At 35.5% G+C, this 21688-nt stretch overlaps 2 protein-coding genes across 3 annotated transcripts in view; both read left to right on the forward strand.

The window, feature by feature from the left end:
• The first annotated feature begins 21 nt into the window (after window positions 1–21).
• Window positions 22–5460, forward strand: LOC126824568 (thymocyte nuclear protein 1). 2 transcript variants are annotated; one of them, XM_050553805.2, is made up of 7 exons: window positions 22–219; window positions 1321–1472; window positions 1623–1691; window positions 2160–2255; window positions 2925–2986; window positions 3554–3738; window positions 4901–5460. In XM_050553805.2, exons 1-7 carry the CDS (start codon window positions 159–161, stop codon window positions 4948–4950), a joined length of 675 nt encoding a protein of 224 aa, XP_050409762.1. In that variant the 5' UTR covers window positions 22–158; the 3' UTR covers window positions 4951–5460. The 2 variants fall into 2 exon arrangements, with proteins under 2 accessions (XP_050409762.1, XP_050409763.1); XM_050553806.2 differs by having other exon boundaries at window positions 24–207; window positions 4901–5456.
• Window positions 5461–10341: 4881 nt separating this feature from the next.
• LOC126825597 (signal peptide, CUB and EGF-like domain-containing protein 1) overlaps window positions 10342–21688 on the forward strand; it is a 41036-nt gene continuing 29689 nt past the window's right edge. The window contains exons 1-2 of the mRNA XM_050555272.2: window positions 10342–10629; window positions 17866–18489. Coding sequence (XP_050411229.2) covers window positions 10566–10629; window positions 17866–18489 — 688 coding nt within the window. The 5' untranslated portion in view covers window positions 10342–10565. The remainder of the gene's footprint in view (window positions 10630–17865; window positions 18490–21688) is intronic.

A 21688-nucleotide genomic window follows, 5' to 3' on the forward strand; every position in this document is an offset into this window, starting at 1 on the left:
TCTTGTCGTTATCTGAATACAATAATTATTGTAAGACTGGATGACAAACGACTACATTTTGCGGGAAGTATATGAAAAAGTGAAAGTTTCATAAAAGTGATGTTTTGGTGAATTATTCAGCAGCCTGAAAAGCTAATTAGATTTTGTGATTTGTCAGTATGGGTCCGAAGAGAAAAAGGAAAACCACCGTAAATCATGATACAAATGGTGTTTGGAATAGTATAGACTATTGTATTTAAAAATTAATCTTTTAATTGAACCAAATGACACCACTGCCCTGCACTCTGACTCTATGTATAGACTATAGGCCTACTAATAACTATGAATATATGACACCCAGAAACGTTTATGTTGTAACTTTCGTAGTATTGTACTATACTATAATGTTGATACAATATAAATCTTAAAGGCGCTAAATCGCTAATATTTGGGACCTAGAAACTGACACAAATGGGTCGCAACACATACAATAATGTAATATGAATGTATATAAATTGATTTACATTCAATCGTTTCTGTTTTTACTGTAATTTCTAATCAGTAAGGTTCGGCAAAATACGCCAGAAGTCTCAATCGAATGGCAATCTCTAGCGTCTGGTTATTCCAGTCTACGCCGAAGATATTTACTGCGCATACTCTCCAGATAAGAATATAGCGTCACCGTTTGACATGACTTGTGGAATATGCCTAGCCTCATTTTTCAAGTCCCTTATTACAAATAACGCTGAAATGCGTTATGGTATACGATTCGTGTACCAATTGTAAAATGTTTATTTTGTCCTAAATATTGGATGTCAGAAGGCCATCTTTTCCCGGTAAGATCACAACATCAGTGTTTATTTAAGCCGACAAATAATTTGTGTTTTCAATGTCAAAGATTTTGAATGATATTGAGTTAGAGACTTAGCTACTTTAAATTAAACCTAAAAAATAGAACCTGACAGCAGGGACAGGCACTCCTTGACTCAGCTGAGATGAATCACTACTTAACTGCGTTATTAATTTATTGGCATGATTGATTGGATACTAAGCTGGATCCTGCAGTGCCAAGGATGTGACTCCTTATTGTGATTCAGTCTGTGATAAAAACTATCAACTAGAGGTACAGGTCAGATATCTTGAACGGCAGCAAAGTATATGACAATAAGAGATATGAAGTTTACGATATAAAAAAAGAAAATAATTACAAAAAATGTTAAGATACAAATTGATTTCTGATGATAGTAAGATATATCATTTCTAGTTAAAGTTTATGAAATTTAACCCCACCAATTTTTAATTTAAACTTACTTTATTCATGCATTATATTTGGTGTTTCAGAAATATCAGACGAAAAATCTAAATCAAAGAAAAGAAAACGAGAAATTGAGAAAGTAGAAGTTAAAACTGGACTTCATGTATCTGAGAGATATACGTGTTGGCTTATGAAGTCAGAGCCAGATACTCGTATGGAAAATGGCATTGATGTTAAGGTGAAAATCTAGTTTCTTAGTATAGTTAATAAACTAAAACATTTATTTACAGGGATAAATATTGGAGGAAACCAAAGATTAAGATGCCATTAATTTATTATTGTTGATTTATATAAAAGTTACTAATAATACTGTGGTACTTTAATTCAGTTTGGGTTTGAAGATCTGAAAGCTTGTACAGATCAGACATCTTATTGGGATGGAGTAAGAAACTATCAGGTATAGAATTATATTCAAATTTATGAAATCTTGTGAACTTGATAAAAAAAAAGATAAAAGAACTTGAAGGAGGCATAGACGTCTTTGCTGTTAGTGCATATATTACTATTAGAAAGGTCTAACAATATCTAGGGGGCCTACATGCATTGTTGTCTTAAACATCCATCATCATCCTCGGCATTGCTTAACATGTTTAAAACCACTTTAATCTTCCTCTAGTTGGGTGAGTGGGATGGGTCTCATAAGTGGAATAGCCTAGGGCCTCTCTTCATCTAAATCCAGCACTGATGCTATTATGAAGAAATCCCAATAGAAAAGTGATATTTTAGACTTTTAACAGTAATGAACACTGAGAAAATACAAAAAGTCCAAAAAATGTTGCCATTAATTTAAAAAAAACATAAATAGTGGAAGTTATTTTGTAATCTTGTATGAAAATCGCATGGGCTGTATTCTAATTTATTTCAGGCCCGTAATTTTATGAGAGATCAAATGAAAGTGGGTGATAAAGTATTTTTTTATCACAGTAACACAAAAATACCAGGCATTGTTGGAGTATGTTCGGTAATAATTTTTCATGTTCTATTTTATGTTAATATAAAAGCATTAAATGAAACATTAATTTTTTTTTCAAAATCAATTAAATATATGGAAGTGTTAAATGAAACATTATAAGAGAGAGAGAGAGAAATGGGGTTTAACATCCACTCGACACAAACTAGGTCATTTCGGGACTAACATATGGTTTAATTTTATTTCAATAATTCGCTTCCACGTAGGGGTCTTTAGCAGTGGGAGGAAACCGGAGGACCCAGAGAAAACCCACGAGGTTGGAGAAACATTATAAAGACCACATAATGTACCATATTTCCAATTTAGAAGCTAGGCTTATATTTTGGTTCTTTGCCATCGATAAGGTAAAGTCAGTACATGGAATTCCAACTTTTACGTGCACACTCAATTTATTTATCCCATCCGAATGATTAGATGCTGTTTCTTGCCAGGCTCTCCGTCATGCACCACTGACAACAGGAAACCACATCAGAGAATTTAGAGCACTGGGATCAAACCTGCGCTTTACTCCCTGAGCCACCAGTGCTCCCTAGTACATGTAGATACTGTATGGTAATTATTGGTACATGTTAGGGATTTATGAAGCTGTATAAATAGATATATATTTATAATATTTATTTACAATGTAATCAAGGTAATTGTTTGATATTTGTGTTATAGATTGTAAAAGAAGCTTATCCAGATCATACACAGTTTGATAAAAAGAGTTCATATTATGATGCGTAAGTGGCAGAGTTTAATAAATGTCAATATGAATACACAAAATTCATGCACGTCATAGAACTATTTCCTGGACAGTCAAGATGGAAATACATAACTATCGCACCATGGCTTCCTATTTTAATGTAAAGAATGTTGTTACTATGTAATTAAGCACAGCCTTGTACTTCAACAATTGAAATCTATCAGAATTTTGCCAAATCTTTTTTCATAAAAATTTGCACCTGATTGAAAAATTTATATATTAGTTAAAATATTTGTAGTTCTGAAATACACCAAATAACCTTCCACAACCAGTACACTCATCTTCTGAAATTTCAGTCAATAAATTATTGAGATATAGATAAGGGGTATGTGTCAAGCATGAGACAGGATATGTTTATATTTTCTTGAACACCTGATACCACTTCTCATTTATTTGAGAAGTTTGTTCATTCTAAAATTCAAGAGGCAGGGAAGGTGATGGGAATACTCTCTTTAAAAAAGAGTAGCAGAGGCTGGACAGGTTGATATAATTAATATAATAAACTGATTTTACAAATGATAATGAAAAATTTTCATTTTCACAGGAAATCAGATAAAGATAATCCAAGATGGGTTATGGTAGATGTTAAATATGAGTATGATTTAAAAAGATATGTGTCATTAAAGGAGTTAAAGGAATTACATATCAGTCACAAAGCTAATGGAGGACCTCTAAGAAATATAGCTTTATTTACAAAAGCTAGACTATCAGTACAACCTGTTACAGAAGGTAGGTTTGAAAACTAATCGATTTGTAAACTGGTATTAGACATTGATATACAAAAAGGCTCAAACTGTACAGTACAGTACATAAAAAAATCCACATATCCTGATTCCCCAGTTGTACGTGGCAAGGAGTAGGGTCGTCTGTCCAATCTCGTGGGTTTTCTCCGGGACCTCCGGTTTCCTCCCACTGCTAAAGACCCCTATGCGCAAGCGAATTATTGGCGCAATAGAAGGAAAGCAATTTTGAAATACACTCCATAACTTTTGAGCTTTATTTTGATCGTAATATTAGTTTTAAAGATTAAAATTTTTTCGTTCATCTAGTAATCACTCAATAGTCATTGTGAATAAAGTTTAGCATGGCTCAGAAAGTAGATTACAGTAAAATAAAAGATCCAAGGATTTGCTCAATGCTTCAAGCATGTACATGTAATAGTGTTACTGGAAAATACTTTATTTAATGGTGTGGACTGAATAGCAGAGTTAAAATTGATTATAAACTGAGTCATTTAGTGGCCTGTGGAATACTTTGAACATTAAAACCAACGCGAACAAACTAATATTCTCCCCCCCCCCCCCCCCCCCCCCCCAATTATTTGGTCGTTAAAAATTAGTAGATATGTTTGGATTGGGTGATTGATAATAATAGTTATAGGCATTTAGTGACTGGATAGAGAAATAAACAATAACACATGCTTATGGAAAATAAGCGACTTATTTATTAGCATGATAACCTTGAGAGAATACTCCTCGTCAGTCGTCACCCAAATAAATTAGTAGCTGTTTTCTGTTTTTCCATAAGTATGTGTTATTGTTTAATGTCTAAAGTGGTTACAGGATAATTTGGTAATGTTAATTATGAGTCAGAATTCTCCAAGTTATAAATGGTTGATTGACAAATGGTTGATTGTTTTTCAATAAATTGCACTGGGTGAAAACAGGACCCCGAGAAAACCCATGAGACTGGACAGTTGACCCTACTCATTGTTACGAAATTGATACCATGCCACTTGACTCTATGGCAGATCTTATGACCTAAAGCACTCATGTTAGAGCACTCGACCCCCCCCCCCCCATTCATTCATAAGGAAGCATACATTTATGTGTATTTGAAACAAATAATAAAGCTAATGAAATAGATAGTTATTATTTTGTTTTCTTTGCAGAAGAATGGGATTTTATTTGTAAACTTGCTGAAAAGCCTGTGGATGCATGAAACTGGATTGAAATAAAAAGAAAAAGTAACTTACCAAGAAAAGTGTGGTGTAGCCTAGCTGGTTTAATTATTCTTTCGAAAACTAGTACTAGTATCCAATAATAATTTACAAACATGTGAAACCTTTAAATGATTTACTTTAAAACTGAAGGATTCAGTGAAATGGCTGCCTCTCCAGTAGAGAATTATGTATGGATTAAAAGACATGTCCTATTGGATTAAAAATCAATAATCCAATCAAGAAGAGATTAGTGCGTTGAGTAATTAAGATTTTTTTGTTCTACATTGATCTGAATGTATGTGTCAGACATTATACCATTATTTTATAAGTATATAATCCCATTGTTTAGTTTGTGTATATTTTTTGGGAATAGAACAATTAAGACCATTGATATGTGTTTGGAGTAAAGTTTCTATATTGAACAGGGATAGTGTTATTATGTTAATTATCAATGACTTTAATTGAGGATAATTAATAAACAACAACATCAGTTAAAAGCCTTTCAAGATTGTTTTCTTTTTTTAGGCCCACATTTGAATAGGATTACAGTTTAATTATCTGTCCACAATTTCTTGTTAACCCTCTAGAGACCACAACTGCATTTGAATGTTTTTGAAGTTTTGTAGATTGTTCAACTTGGTATAAGGTGCATTTGGATTTTCAACAATTTCTGACAATAACTCATGGAGTTATGCCCCTTGATAATACTTCAAAGGCAACAATTATCATGAGACCATTTTGCAATTGTGATTGGTTGTTCAGGTCTTTAAAAAAAACCTAGGGGATGGAGGGGACAAATTTTTTTTTTTACTTTTCCTGGTCAATTTTAATCTGGTTTCCTTATCTTATATAAAATATATATTTAAATTAAAATTTTCTAGTTATTTAGAGCAAAGCTATAGTTATACACTTTCATTTGAATCTTACAGCTGGTTAATACGAGTAGATAGTTACAAGACAACATATTCTACATTCTCTATAAATTGATGACATATACCCTCACTAGGTATTGACACAATTTTAAATAACTGTCATTAAAGGGAGGGTGTTGGATGGCCGAATGGTTAGCACGTGCGCGCTGCACTGTATCATACGGTCTGTCATTGAGTCAACTGGTGGGGTTTCGAATCCCTGGTTGTACATGACAAGGAGTAGTGTCATCTGTCCAACCTCATGGGTTTTCTCCGGGTCCTCCGGTTTCCTCCCACTGCTAAAGACCCCTACGCGCAAGCGAATTATTGAAATAAAATTGAACCATGTGTTAGTCCCGAAATGACCTAGTTTGTGTCGAGTGGACATTAAACCCCATTTCTCTCTCTCTCTCTCTCTCTCTCTAGTAAAGGGTAACATTACAGTAAGTTACAACCCTGCCTCTTTCCAGAAATGTTACTATTACTATTCCCCATTCACTCACCCCATTGTACAAAGTTTGTTATATAAAGTTGTTATTACTGACAAATATCATAATATAAGGTATTGAATGAAGCAGTTTTAGTTATATAGCAGTACATAATCACAGTAAATACTATTAACTTTGTTCTATCATACAATAGTGCAATCATTGTCACTCATCATATCACATGTAGATGGTAGTAACTGTAATTAAGCAATAATAAATGCTATAACCTTCATCTTACATCCTAATACAATAATTTCCCTCATATCTCATAAAAATATAATCATGTCATCACGTCACATCATAATACAATTTTCATCATATAATCTCCCTGTTATATAATACAATCGTCCTCATACATCACATTTTATCACCCAAAAATACATTCTACAGTAGATATCGCTTGTGTGATATATTTCATAATCTACTGTGATATCTCCTAAGGAGATATAGCTTTACATAAATTTGATTGGTTAGTTGAAAAGTAACTACTTTTTTTTATTTACAAAGAACAGTTCATTTCTTATTAAAAGTAACTTTTTTTTTTATTAAAAATGAACTATTGTTATTCAGTTGACCTTGATGGAAACACTGGGTCAATATAAAGGACTTTGCAATGGTTGAATTGCTGTCAAAAAATGATGTATCACTACGCGGTAATGTTCAGTAAAAGTGAAATCTACAGCAAAGAATTATATTTATCTATTTGTGCATGTAAGAAGGGATTGGGTGATAAATAAAATCTCCTACTCGTCTTTTTTGATATCAAAAAATATCAACACTCGTTGATAAAGTAAAAAAAACTCGGCTTGTGTTGATATTTTTTGATATCAAAAAAGACTGGTAGGAGATTCTCTATATAGTACAGTCATCTTAATAATGTATCATTCTATGTTCCAGTACAATCATCCTCATTTATAGTACAATTGGTCTCAAAATATAATATTATAGTATAGTACAATCGTCCTCATGGTATATCATTATATTCTACTACAATCGTCCTCATCATTTATGATATTATAAAATTGTACAATCTTCTTCCCATGTGATATTACATTATAGTACAATGATCCATATCATATTGTCAATATCATCATAGACATCACATGATAATTCTGTTACTGCCATTTTATTAATTAACATTTTTTTGGAGGATATCTTTTCACGGTTTAATCCTTACTAAAAAAATGTAATCAGATTGATTATTTAACACTTAGTTCTCAAAAACAAATCAAAAATATATAAAAAAAATTCTAAATGGCGACTATTTTATAATGCCTTGGAATTATATATATAATCAAAATGATGTTGCTTGTATTTATAATAAAATATTGCCCAGGGTTGATTAGTGGGTTAGACACTGGCTCACTCACCAGGGGATCCCAGTTCAATCCAGGTGTTGGCCAGCATTTTCCACTGTGGTTTCTCCTTGTCAGTGGTGCAGAACAAAGTGCCTGGTAAGGACCGGGGACCCCGTGTACATGTTGGTGTGCACAAAAAAGAGCCCTTGACAGTTGGAATTCAGTTACTGCCCACCGCCCGTGCAAAATTACCCTCATAGCACACACCGTCATCATTAGTCATAACAGGTTGGACATTAAACCCCATTCCATTCATACATTCTTTCATTCATTCAATCAATCAATAAAAAATATAGTACTATCGACTCTTAATGTCATTTGAAGTCGATAAATACAGAACGACTCGGTATTGAAATGAAATGGGGTTTAACGTCTGCACCTACCGGAATATAAGAGACGTGATAATAGAATGCTATGTGGACTTAGCCAGAGAAACGTGCCAAATACACTTTCATTACGTGTTTAGCTTCGTAGTATAATTTTAGTGCACTGCATTTTATTTTGAGAGCAAGTTTTCTTCCCAAGTCTTCTCTCAACTTTGAGATCGATTCAGTTTTGCCGCGGGAAATTTGTTAGGAGCTGACATAAAGTGTTAGAACTAAATCTGGTCGAGTCGATTGAGATCGTTGACGTGTTTTGATGATTCACATAGTAAAACCAACATCTGGGTACTAGAAATATTAAGTGGATGTTATAGGTGGGTTCAAGTGTTACTATAAGTCACTTCATTGTATATTTTTTTTCTCTTAACCACAATTAACAAGCCTCACCGAGTCTCTTAACTCGTATTTCATTTTTACTTTCAAATACGAAAGCTGTGCGAATTTCTCAAATATGGATTAACGTCCCACTTTTCTGCACCAACGGAATAATGAAGGCATACGCCATGTATTGTGCTATGAGGAACATTTTGCCCGGACGGTGATCATCAGTCCACTCTTTATTGAATTTAAACTACCCAGGGCTCTTTTACGTGCACGCATACGTGTACACGCGACTTCGGTTTATCTATCATCCGAACAATTAGACTCCTTCCTACAGAACTATGGAACCGAATTCTTTCCAAAAATTATGCCTTTTGCCTTAGTTCATGAATATAAAGCCACATGTTTGAATGAGAGCGAAAATGAGTTTGCAATGGTTAATGCAGTGGCGGACGCCAAATATTCGGAGAAGGAATGAGGGTGGGGGGGGGGGCTGGAGTCCGAGAAAATCGAGATCGCGGGTTGGCGCACCTGGAAGCCGATGAAAGTCCTCAGACTGCATCTAGTCACAAGCACATCCGATAGGCCAGCGTTTTTTAGCAAGACATATTAGCTAATCATGTACCAACCATCACCAATTAAATTACTGCATCAGTTCAACTTCGTTCACACACTTGTCTTAAGAGATTTAGCTCCTTTTAAGCGTACACTCAAAAAAAAAAAAATTCATTGAATAGAATACTCGTAATAAAATGTTATTTATTTATATAGCTGTAGCGTCTGCAGATTGTTGTTTGGTATTCTGTTAATTAAAGTTGGGAATGTTGTTACGCTTGGAAAAGTAGTAAGTTTTAATGTTGTGACTAGACTTGGAAAAAAGCAATCTCACTGGTACTAAAAGGGGTTGGTTTGAAATTTCCCGGATAGCCGTTCTATTTCGAGTTCCACCTGCCAAGGATACTTTTACGCCAATGTGCGTACACGAAACCTTGTTTTTTCGTCCCACCGAACGCCTAGACACCGCTGTACCTGGCCATGCTCTTCACCCTGCACTACCGACTAGGAGAACCCACGCCGGAAATTCCCGAGGAACTTTTCTCGGCGAACACTGGGAGCGAACCTCAATATATAACGTATGAAGTAAAGACCACTCTTTGTTTTACTGTGTCAAACTGACGTAAAAGTTAAAACGTGTTAACTGAAACTCGAAATCGTCCCTTTATCACAAAACAGATCACACAGTGAAGTTAAAAACAATAAAGTAAATTGTCTTGGTTTCAATTAGCCAATGTTTATATAATTCAAGTGGTGTACCCATTATTTATCTCGTAACATTAACTACATGATATATTTATTGTTAAAGGGGTGTCTACTTCCACCCTCTTTTGATCTTCACCCTAGAAACATCTTGACTTGGACGTCGGTAAATCACCGAGATTTAGTTTACGATTCAACTTCTACTGCACGCCAATTTCCCCCCTGTACACGTCGACGCTCTGTGTAGCAGTCTGGGTTAACCCTTGTGGGGAAAATCTTTTTATAAATTAGAGTCAAGTGAACGGACAAACGCGTGTGAAACTTGTCAAACAAAAGCTCTTTTCGATAGGCCAAGCGATCAACTGTATCCATGCTATATCCTCGGGTATTAATAACCCGTCGAAGATGGTGATAATGAGATCACCAAGATGACTATGTTTAGACAAGAGAAATAGTTCTATAATAGTTGTAAAGAGAAGCAAATATCGATAAAGTTTTTTTTAATCTTCATCCTACTGTGCCAAGTGACTGTGTAGGCCTATTGACTGAAGGATGGATGCACAAAGCGGAAATATTATCCGCTGTAGAATAGGTTTCTTTTAAACTATAAACCGTTCTTGTGTCCACTCATGTGCCTTGGCGAGCAAGAAGATGTTCAATCACGCTAATGTTGTCATATCTGTCAAAACGGATTTGACGTTTTGGAAATAATCAGGAATAACAGAAGCCGTTTAAATGAGAAATTGAGAACAAAACTTAAAAAAAAGGAGATATATTGTCAGATTCTACTTGTGTTGACCAACCATGGAAGTAATGCAAAACGGTACTATTATTTTGTCTTTGGAATTCCAGGAACTGTGTGTTATCGAATGTTTTTAATTGAAGGGCTTATATAGATGTATACATGTATGAGAACAATGCCGGATATATTAATATTGTTATTACTTATTTTATATACAGGTAAGCATATAAATAAATTGATAGATATCCCATGTATAGTTAAAACTTCATGATTTCTGTAAACGTCCTTAAATTAACTATGGGTGAGATACCGTTTTCATCTTGGCTTTTTGGAATTAAAAGAACTTTTGGTGCCGAGGCCTGATTTTTGTTTTAAAAAGACTTAAAACAACAATGCATGTATCCTCCCGTGAGTTTTGCGGTAAATAATTGATTATCTTTGGTTATAGAGAAATACATTAACAGGGTACAGTTTGTTATGGTGAACATTCGCTGGTTTTATTATAAAAACAAAACTTTTCGACAAGGATCATCTTTTCGTTATAAAGCACAATTGATAAAAATTACGTGCCGAAACGTCGTGCTTATATAATATAACCAGTGATTGTGGTACGGATCTCGGTCAAGATTTGAATTTAACTTTCTTTCTGTAATTCAACTTAATTTATTTATTTCTTGTTACAAATTGTTTAAAGACGAGTGGCGTACAAGAGAACACTGTATGTTTATGTATAGTAATGCTGTACTTTAAAATCCATTTTTATCATTGAAAGTAGCTTTTTCACAAAATGGGGTGTAAAGTGGCCATAAAACGGGCCAGATAATGTGATAGACATACTGGCAAAAGCATAAATTAGAGGGGTGTTTATTTCACCATCATATGGTAAGTCGTTAAAGCAATTTGAAGTGTGTTAATTGATGTTTGGCAATAAAGATAAATCATAGGTTTCTTCATACGATTCTTATCTTTCACCATCCTATATAAACACATACTGACAAAAACATATTCAACAAAACTTTCTATTAAGTGCTCCATTTTTTTTTTCTTTGAATATGATGACTTCCATAAATCACATTTGGCCATGAATCTGATTCCCCCCACAGAGAGATTGACGGTGTCTGTGATTCTCCTAAAATGGCGAATGGCGAACGCCAAAAATAAAAATAGGAATAATGCGACTTAATGATCGGGATTCATTTATTCCCCGCGTAATTTTTATTCTGCGGTAAAAATTAGAACTACCGAAAAATTCACAACGAAACGAAGAAATGCCATATTATGCTGATAATACGAGAAGGCGTATATTTTAAATGCTATTTTAAGACATGTCTTGTATTCACATAATTCATTAAATATTTTTCAGGTAGTTCTAATTTTTACAGAGAATAAAAAAATACGCGGGGAATAATGGAATCCCGATCATCAAGTCGCATTATCCCTATTTTTCTTTTTGGCGTTCGCCATTCGCCGTTTTAGACGAATCATGGTCACCGAGAGATTGGAACTTAATACACTTAAGACAATTTCTTGAAACACATTCAACAGGCCACTCTAAATTTCAACAAAAAGCATTTTAGTGCCAACAATCCTTGTATTGGAGACTGAATGTATTCTAAGCTGTGATTTTAGTATCACCAATGGCATTGTCGTAGATTGCAATTATTCAAAAAGCTAGAAAACATTGACAAACCCGAAGGCCAGTGTAATATATATCTACGCAACCTTGTTTTGCAGTGGTAAAGGGTCGGATCTATGGAATGAAGTGCACATTTAAGTTCAGTTGTGAACATTTATAACAATACATCTCACTGAAAAGACTTTGGTCGTCTGCACGGTCCTGTACTCGAGTTAAAGGCAAAACAAGTCAGATCGTTGTGATATATTTCAAAAGTAATAATATAAACTATTTCAATGTAAAGAGTATTTTATTATGTACTTAAGCATTTAAAATGGGCTGACCAGGCAGAAAGGTAGCACAATTATCTGTCCACGAGAGATAAAATGGCGTGTTAAATCGATAACAGAATTGATCGGTTTAAAAATAATTTGCATCAAAATATTTTATTAATAAAAGTATTTTTGGTTGTGTATTTTCTTAAACTCCATTTAACTGCTATTCTGGCATGTTCGGGATTTAAGGTTCTTTGTTTCATTTTGTTCGATTTTAGATTAATATCTGACATTCAAAAATTTATTTTCGACCTGCTTCTATAATATTGATTCATATTTAATTATAATATATTCTATTCACGTACTAGTAACAGTCTTACACGTTGTGGCCTTATGTATGTACTAAATTAGCCATCGTATGTAGATCAGTTAACAATCTAACACTCCGGACATCACTTCTAATCTCACTTATTGCATTCATGCCGTTTCTGAAGCAAACCTTCACAATAATTATGTTTATAGTAAGAGGCGAGAATGTTTACTGAGCTTTCATAGCCTATTAGTTGTCGATTGCTTTGCTTCCAGATCCATGTATAAATGTTTATCTGTGTTCGCACCATCATTTGCTAACCTATTATAACCTCTACAGCTTATTTGCTATAGTATATTATGTACAATATAATATACACCACCTACCCCTTTACACCACCTTCAGCACCTCAAAAATCATGTAATTGCAAGTATGTCTTTAAAAACAATCTTATGTAGTAGGTAAGAGCATAATTGGTGATAAACAAAATAAAGCTTATTGGTAATCATAATAATAGTACACCTTATGGGGCCTTATTGTACTCTTCCACACACATTCCACACTTGAACCTTTTACTTGTAAAGCATTTAGATAAAACTTGATATTGATATCACTAATTTGTTCTGTAGACTAGAAAAGACAGCCCAGGGCTCTTTTAATTTCAAGAGAGATGGAATGAATCACAGAAAATTGCATTATGTCAATCAAACAGTTTAATATGGTTTGAAATCGACGTGCAATATAGGATGTTATCTGATGATTCTAGCCGGGGGCAATCTTGGCTCCTATATCGTATCTTGATGTAAGTTCTTTCATACCCAAATACAGACAAGGTGTTATATACTGCAGGCAATGCAGTATTTTCCTTGATTAAATTATAGAGCATGTGCCTTGTTTAAAAACTTTAGCAAGAAAACTACTTAGCTTTCTCAATCGGACACCACCATGAAATTAGATAATTTTTTTAGCCATCTCATTCAGTATGACTTGATCAGTGTGGTGTATGTATGTAGGAAAATGGAGGTATAGACAAATATGTTAAACGTTTTGTAAGCAGACTTTGGGGGATTAATTAGGTCGGAGGGGGGGGGGGTGTAGGGGGGCTAGTGGATAGCCCAGTTGCTCAACCTATTTCTATAAAGATAAAATGAAATGCAATGAAATATGGTTTAATGCCCTACACTTCTACCCTGACTGGGATAATGTAGACGGGAATACGCCATGCAGTGTGCTATTCGTCAGACAAATATTTATTAGTAACCTCTCTCTGCATACGTAAATCGAAATGTTTACCGAACTGTAAACTGTTCTGCTCCGACTGGGCTAATGAAGACGGGCTTACCGCATACAGTGTTCTATAAGGAAATTTTGTCCGGGCAGCGGCGCTATGGCCTACTCTTATATCGATTTCCAACTGCCAAGGGTTCGTTACGTGAACGCCAATGTGTATACGGGACCTAGGTTTTTTGTCCTATCCGAACGACTATGTTGTCCCTTGTCAGATGCACTGTCCTGCACCAGTCGTACTGCCGCTGTCCGGGTAAAATTTCCCTCAAAAAACACCGTGTGGCATGAGCCCGTCTTTATTAGCCCAATCGGGCCAGAATAGTAGAACGTTAAATCCCATTTCATTTCATTTTCATCCTGTATCTGTTCTGTTATAATATTTTTTTTACTTTTTTTTACTCATTATCATCAGGTCTGTTTTTCCATGTTGTATAATATTATGTAGGCTTACCATTTTACTGTTGAGGTTAGGACTTCTTTTACTTTTAACTAAACCCCGTGCTACCAGGTCATGGGTTCTTTTACGTGCACACCAATGTATACACGGTACCTCGGTTTTTCGTACCATCCGAACGACTACACGTCCATTGTCAGGCCCTCCGTCCTACACTACTGACAAGGGGGGGATACACCGGAAAATCCCGATGGACTTTCTCAGCCAACACCGGGATCGAACACGGAACCTCCAGGTTAGCGAGCCGAAGTTCTACTCACTGAGCCACCGCAGCCCCCTTCTATAAAGACAAGCCAATGGATTTGATCTTTTATGACATTACATTGATTCATTTACATAAATGAATATCAACTTCATGAGACCGATTGTAGAGAAACGGGGAGCTATTCTCCGTTTATTCAAGATAAAACAGAGATACCTGTTTGAACAAAGTCAACAAACTGACTTAGCAGGTCGACCACTTCCACGAAAGTCACTAAATTACTCAATTCAATTGTGACATTTGGATTAACTATAGATAAACTAGGGTATACATACGTAGACGGGGTGTGCTTTATCTATGTAACGTGTTTTATACTAGTAAACTGTTAGGTTGACAACTATTCTAAACATTATAATAGGCCGGATGGTAGTGAGGTGTGCTTATTGATATTGGGACAAGCTGGAGCTCATCTGTTAACTTAACTTATTAAACACACCCCACAATATACACTCACCATCTAGTAATGAGAAAATAAATACAACAATTTGTATCATCTTGTAAATTAAAATATCTTCTTGTAATCTACCTCGTATCAAACATTTTACCACAAAGACGCGAATTCTTTAAGGAATGCAATTTAGGTTTTCCTCATGCTCCGTTTAAACCACATTTAAAGGAGCAGTCCCCTGTTTCACAGGACATTCGTTGGTAAAAGTAGTTTAAATACCGGTATGCAAGATATGCGCAAAAATCCGAAAAACAAACCCAATTAAGTTATCTGAAAGTTTTATCTTTAACTACTAACTATTTACGTGTTACTAAATTTCAACTGTTCGATTATGTATAAGTGACATGTTAATCGCAACTACAGTTTGATTATCTCATGTATTCAGTATGCAAGAATAACGTTGCAATTATTATTTCATTGTTCACGGTCCGAAATGCATATTTTTTCAATTGCCAATTTCCAGTCCCCTGTTGGTAAAAGTGGTTTAAGTACCGGTATGCAAACCATGCGCAAAAATGCGAAAAACAAGCCCAATTAAGTTATCTGAAAGTTTTATCTTTATCTACTAACTATTTGCTTAACGGCGTGTAACAAAATTTCAACTGTTCAATTATGTGTAAGTGACATGTTAATCGCGACAACTACTTACCACTATTACTTCAGCATAATATACAGTTTGATTATCTCATGAATTCAGTATGCAAGAATAACGTTGCCATTATCATTTCAATGTTCACGGTCCAAAATGTAGTGTTAAAATACAGAATACACTTTTCAATAATAAAAAATACAGTAGACCTATAAGAGATTCATGTATTTGTTATTTTGCATAACTGGGGATCACGTGGCTAACTGGGTAAGGCGCTGGCTCGCTAGCCTGGAGGTCGGGTGTTCGATCCCTGCATTGGCCGAGAAAGTTCATCTCGATTTTCCGGCGTGGTTTCCCCTTGTCAGTGATTCAGAACAGAGGGCCTGACAAGGACAGCTGCCTAGTCGTTCGGATGGGACGAAAAACCGAGGACCCGTGTACACTTTGGCGTGCACGTAAAAGATCCCTTGGCAGTTGGAATTCGATATAAGAGTAGGCCGTAGCGCCGCTGCCCGGGCAAAATTTCCCTCATAGCACACTGTATGGCGTATGCCCGTCTTCAATTAGCCCAGGTTAGGTGCAGAAGAGTAGGACGTTAAACCCCATTTCATTTCATTTCATTTGTATTTGTTATTTTGCATAACAGAACAGAAGTGGGCTGTACTCTGTTCCCTGGTTGTGGTCATTAAATTTCACCATCTCGGTACCCACAAATTGTAGTTCGTCTATTTACAGCAATTCTCCCTTCACATCTTTTGAATGGACATTTATGTTGATTTTTTTGGTCTAGAATGGAGGAAGAGGCTTTGACTACACTCTCCTAAAGCCTTTTAAATTTTACTTGAGTTCAGGGGTAAATGCGAATAGATTGTAAAGACTTACTAAAATACCCAGTCTTTAGCCCTTTTCATCAATTTCACCCGTAAAGATTTTTGAAAATAACTACACTACGTTCTGTTCCCCATAATAAGATAAATCGACCAAGATTGGTCCACGATGAAGCTATACACAATACGCCCAAGATGATTTTGTGGGAGTATTGGAAACTGGACTTTTGAGCACAAATTTTTCGACAATAAAAGAGCACCTTTGTGAGTCTTTATGGTAAACGGAATAAACATCTGAGAATGTAGTCCAGTATAGTGTCATATTGTTAGAAAATTGTCGATTTATTGAGGGATGTCTAAAAAGCTTGCATCCCTTGTTGTTCAGTTATGACCCTTGATCATATTGAACAATTTTGTGGATGATCTAGAGACTTGACTTTAACGTTATCATCATGAGATGAAGAACCCTATTGAATTTCAACAATTTGCGATATTTACTGTCCTTGATCGATTTTTAAAATACTGTGGACGTTCTAGAAGCTAAAGTTATTGTCCAATTGACTTTATACACAATGTTCATGTTCATGAAACGAAGAACCCTATTGATTTTCTCGAACAGTTCAAGTTATCTTATAATTACCGTACTTGTATAACCATTAGAAGGAACCGGAAGCCAACCAAATTTTAATTATTTTTGATAATTACTTCATAGGTTGGTCAGTATTTTTAGTGTCTTGTAAATGCACCCATTAATCGGGCGTAGGCCTATGTTTTGTTGTCTGGGAACATATATTTAGACGCTGATGGAGGACACTGAAATTGTAAAGACCGAGTGAAAAATTGCATTTGATAATTTTGGGTCTGACAAAACTAGTTTTAACCAATCACCTTACACTTAAATAGATTTTGGAGCCAAGTGAGTAAGACGCTGGCTCGCTAGCCAGGAGGTGCGATTTTCCGGCGTGGTTTCCTCTTGAAAAGGACACCAGGAACTGTCTAGTCATTTGGATGGGACGTAAAAGATCCCTTGCCCGTTGGAATTCGATATAAGTGTAGGCCGTAGCGCCACTGTCCGGGTAAAAATTCCCTCACAGCACACTGTATGGCGTATACCCGTCTTCATTATCCCAGTCGGAGCAGAACAGTAGGGCGTTAAACCACATTTCATTTCTGTAATAGATTTATTGTTTTGTAGGCTTTCAATGTTCTTTAAACCAGTGGGTTATTAAGACAATACATGCATTTCATTTAAAGTATCTCATTTTCTGAATAGATTCAGTGTACAACAAACCCACAAATTTGCACAAAACCTATGAAGATTAAACTTCTTAAAGAGTCCTATAAAATGCCTAAATGGTTTTAAATATTACTGTATTATCTATTGCAGGTTCAGTATTTGGATGTAGAGATGATTTTGTGGAACTAGATTTACAATATGGCACAGTGAAGGGATACAGCCCTTATATATCTTTTATACATACCCCCGTTCCTGCTATAGACCGGAGTTGTTCTGGAAAAGCTGTAATTAAAATTAATTTTTCGGGACCTTACAAAGGTGTAAAGTTTCTACTTGACTATGGCGATTCACCAAGATTATGGACAATGGATATTTCGGATTCGGAGACAGGGGATGGATTTGGTGGGGACAATGGTACAACCAGCAACATGGCAGAGGCCCACATCCATAATAGGCAGTTACGGATTTATGGAAATTCCTTACCGGGATACGTGGATGCGTCTACGAATGGTGGTCATCTGATTAAAGTAGTGGATAATTTCGTTAAAAAGGGTTCAAAAGTCACTATTGACATTAGTGATGAGCGAATTCAGTGGACTAACGGTAAAAGAGTGGAGTATTATGAATCGCCATATTTGTATACACTGAACGGTCAAGAACCTACGTTTGGTCGTTTGGATTATGATCTTTATGCCGGCTTTAACCGAGTCGTCTCTGGAAATCATCGCGTAGGAAGTGGATTATGTCGTGTGTCAATCTCTCTTTACGAACAAGGTAAGTTTTCATAATAATATAAAATGAAATAAAATTTTAATGGGGTTTAACTTCCTATTTTCTGCACCAACCGGGATAATGAAGACGTTTTTTTTTACCCGGGCGGTGGCAATTCCGCCTACCCTTCATCGAAACACATTATTTTCTATAGCCTAACGAGCTATTGGCGTGGGATAACTTTGCTCTGGCATCGACGTTCCGACCTAGTTGGTTTTGAGTTCCTGTTAAATCTTACACGTGGTCTAGGTTTTGTTTCCCGCCCGAACAACTAGTCCCATTTTTCTCGTTAACCCAAACGAAGAAAGATACAGTAATCGGGCTGTTTTCGGCCCACCCTAGCTGAACGACTAGACACCCGTTTCTTGTTGGGACGGGCTTGAAAAGTACACAATTCTTCCTGAAATGAAAGAGGAGTTGTTTCCCTTCAATTGGACACGCAATGTCAGCATGATATGCAGGACAACTCAAACGGCTCATCATATACAGCGTTCGATATTATATAGCTAGGCCAGCAGTAACATTACCAGATGGAAGCTATCAAATCATCCCTGTTGACATTTGAATACATAAACATAATGCATTTCTATTATTTTGCACATTTTAATTCACTGTCAATTATCTTGGCAACACTATTTCTTAATGCGTCAGCTATGATGATGATGATGATGATAGGGTAATAACATACATTGAATGAACATCTTCATTGAAAGAATTGATGATGTGTGGTCTTTATCAGGTTTTATTTCTTATACTTATATCATGGGTTTTTTTTATCTGACTGGGTTCTTATGACTATGGCCGATGTATAAATCTCAGGCTTTCTCTCATTCCTCCCGCCGTGGACACGACACAGTTAAATAAGAACAAAAGTTTAAAAAAAAGTATTTAGCTATACATGAATATAAACCCCATATCACGTTTTCTGTGGTATAAACATACCCTGCCTTATGCATAACATCCGTCACTACTAAGCTGAATGGAGTGGCAGTTGAGTCTGAATTTCAATTGAGTTCACCCTTCCGAATCCCCATCTATTTTCGATCAATACCTTACATTAATAGCATTCCAGTTGGTGGATCACCGGACTAATTAAAATAGTATTCTGCCTTTTTCGCTTTCCTGTCTTGTAAATCGTGAATCCAGACTGTTGACCAGTCTGTATAATCTTCAGACAAATATTTATTAGCAACCTTTCTATGCATACGTAAATCGAAATGTTTACCGAACTGTAAACTGTTCTACTCCAACTGGACTAATGAAGGCGGGCTTACGCAATACAGTGTTCTATATGGAAAATTTGCCCGGACAGCGGCGCTATGGCCTACTCTTATATCGATTTCCAACTGCCAAGGGTTCTTTACGTGAACGCCAATGTGTATACGGGACCTAGGTGTTTCGTCCTATCCGAACTACTTATCAGGCCCACTGCTGAAATTTAATTTGGCACTCCCCCTTGAATGTTTTATATATCGTTGAGCTAACCTATTATTCATTAATAAATCCTCTTATAGTTTAAGACGGAGCAGAAAAGTAGGACGTTAAACCCATTTCATTTCATTTCATCTATAGTTTAAGAATGTATCTTTGTAAGGAGTGGTTTATCTGTCGTTTGAAGTATCTGTTGTCTTCACTATTTTAAGCCCATCTGGTCTCACAGTTCATGTAAATAGTTATATCAGACACCACTACACGCCGTAGGCATGTTTGGTTTCAACTCCTATCTTTCAAAAAGTTGTAAAGTTTCTAAATGTACATGTGAAAAACTAACAAATCGTTTCTGCCATTTCTAGAAGATAATGTCGATCCAAGGTTCTTTCTATACGATGAGTAACGCACCACTAAAAATATCATTCGACAAATTAACTGTTAAACAATTCGATCAGATTAAGATAAGATTAAAGGAACTAAACCTCTATTCTTTGGCATCTTAGAATAAACGAAAATGGATCGAAAATATATATGAATGTATATAAATTGATATACATATTCATTTCTTATTTTTTTTTTTTATGGTAAGTTCAATCTACAAGGTTATCTTTTAGTCTTTTGTGGATCAGACAGTTTTAATTTCTTCTACATTGATTCGTGGGATATGTTTTGCTTTGTAATTTGTTCATCGCGCCTTCTCATTACAAATGGCGCTGGAGACCATAGAGATCCCGACTTGTTTACTGATTTTAAAATATTCGTTGTGCACTAAGTGTTGGATATTAGGAGCCCATATTTTCACGGTAAGATAACGTCAATGTTGATAGAAATAGACCAATAATTTATTCTCATTCGTGTCTTTAATTTCGAAGATTGTGGATAATACTAATTTTGAGGTTCACCTCCTTTAGAATAATATATTTTAAGTAACGACAGTAAATTAGAGGTACTGTACATAATAAGTAGTCCATCCTCTTATAGCAAAAAGCAACTACGTCTAACCTTTGCATGGGGTTAAAGCATGCTATGTTATGGCCTTCCACATCTTCATTAGCCCGGACGTTAAACCCCATTTCATTTGTTATGGCCTTCTTAAAACGTTTTAGGTCAAATACAACGGTTGAAAACTCAAATTCTTAGATTAATTGCCTACCAAAATAATGTGTGTTTACTGTAGGTGGAGTTATCGGGAGATAAACAATAGGTAATATTCTTGAATTTCTAAATCAATATGCAAACATTTAGTTTGATCAAAGGCTGATTGATGACGACATGTTATTCTGGCTTGCATAAAATCAATATCACATTGATAGTCTTTAATTTATATAGGTTGGTTCTCCATTAGTTGTCTTTAAACACTTGTATTATCTCTCTTCATCAATGGGTTCGATGTACCTTAGTTGTCTTTAAACACTTGTATTATCTCTCTTCATGAATGGGTTCGATGTACCTTGCTTGCCACGAATTTCCAATAGTCCAATAATCTGTCACCAAATTATTGATTATTTGATCAGTAGCTCGTAATAAACCGCAACAGCCCAGCTCTGCAATAAACGGGCAGGTTTAAAATCTGGACACTATGGATAATTGGAATGTGGGACAATAGCTATTCAATTGCAAACAGGTCAATCAAATTTAAAGCCCATATAAAGACAAACAGACAGGAAATTCTCATTTCAGTAGTATTTGACAGTTTTGTCTAGGTGACATCTGCTAGTCATAATATTTTGACGTCTGATTCTGATTATGGCATTTAAATTTTGTTGTACAG

Source organism: Patella vulgata, chromosome 6 (assembly GCF_932274485.2).
Source record: "Patella vulgata chromosome 6, xgPatVulg1.2, whole genome shotgun sequence".
Lineage (NCBI taxonomy): Eukaryota > Metazoa > Mollusca > Gastropoda > Patellidae > Patella > Patella vulgata.

What these genes read in the sequence shown, in the direction of transcription:
- LOC126824568 (XM_050553805.2), top strand. Translation starts at nt 159, where the DNA reads ATGGGTCCGAAGAGAAAAAGGAAAACCACCGTAAATCATGATACAAAT. An exon ending in AAAATGGCATTGATGTTAAG is followed by an intron (nt 1,473 to 1,622) that starts GTGAAAATCTAG and finishes ACTTTAATTCAG; the next exon opens with TTTGGGTTTGAAGATCTGAA. An exon ending in AAGAGTTCATATTATGATGC is followed by an intron (nt 2,987 to 3,553) that starts GTAAGTGGCAGA and finishes TCATTTTCACAG; the next exon opens with GAAATCAGATAAAGATAATC.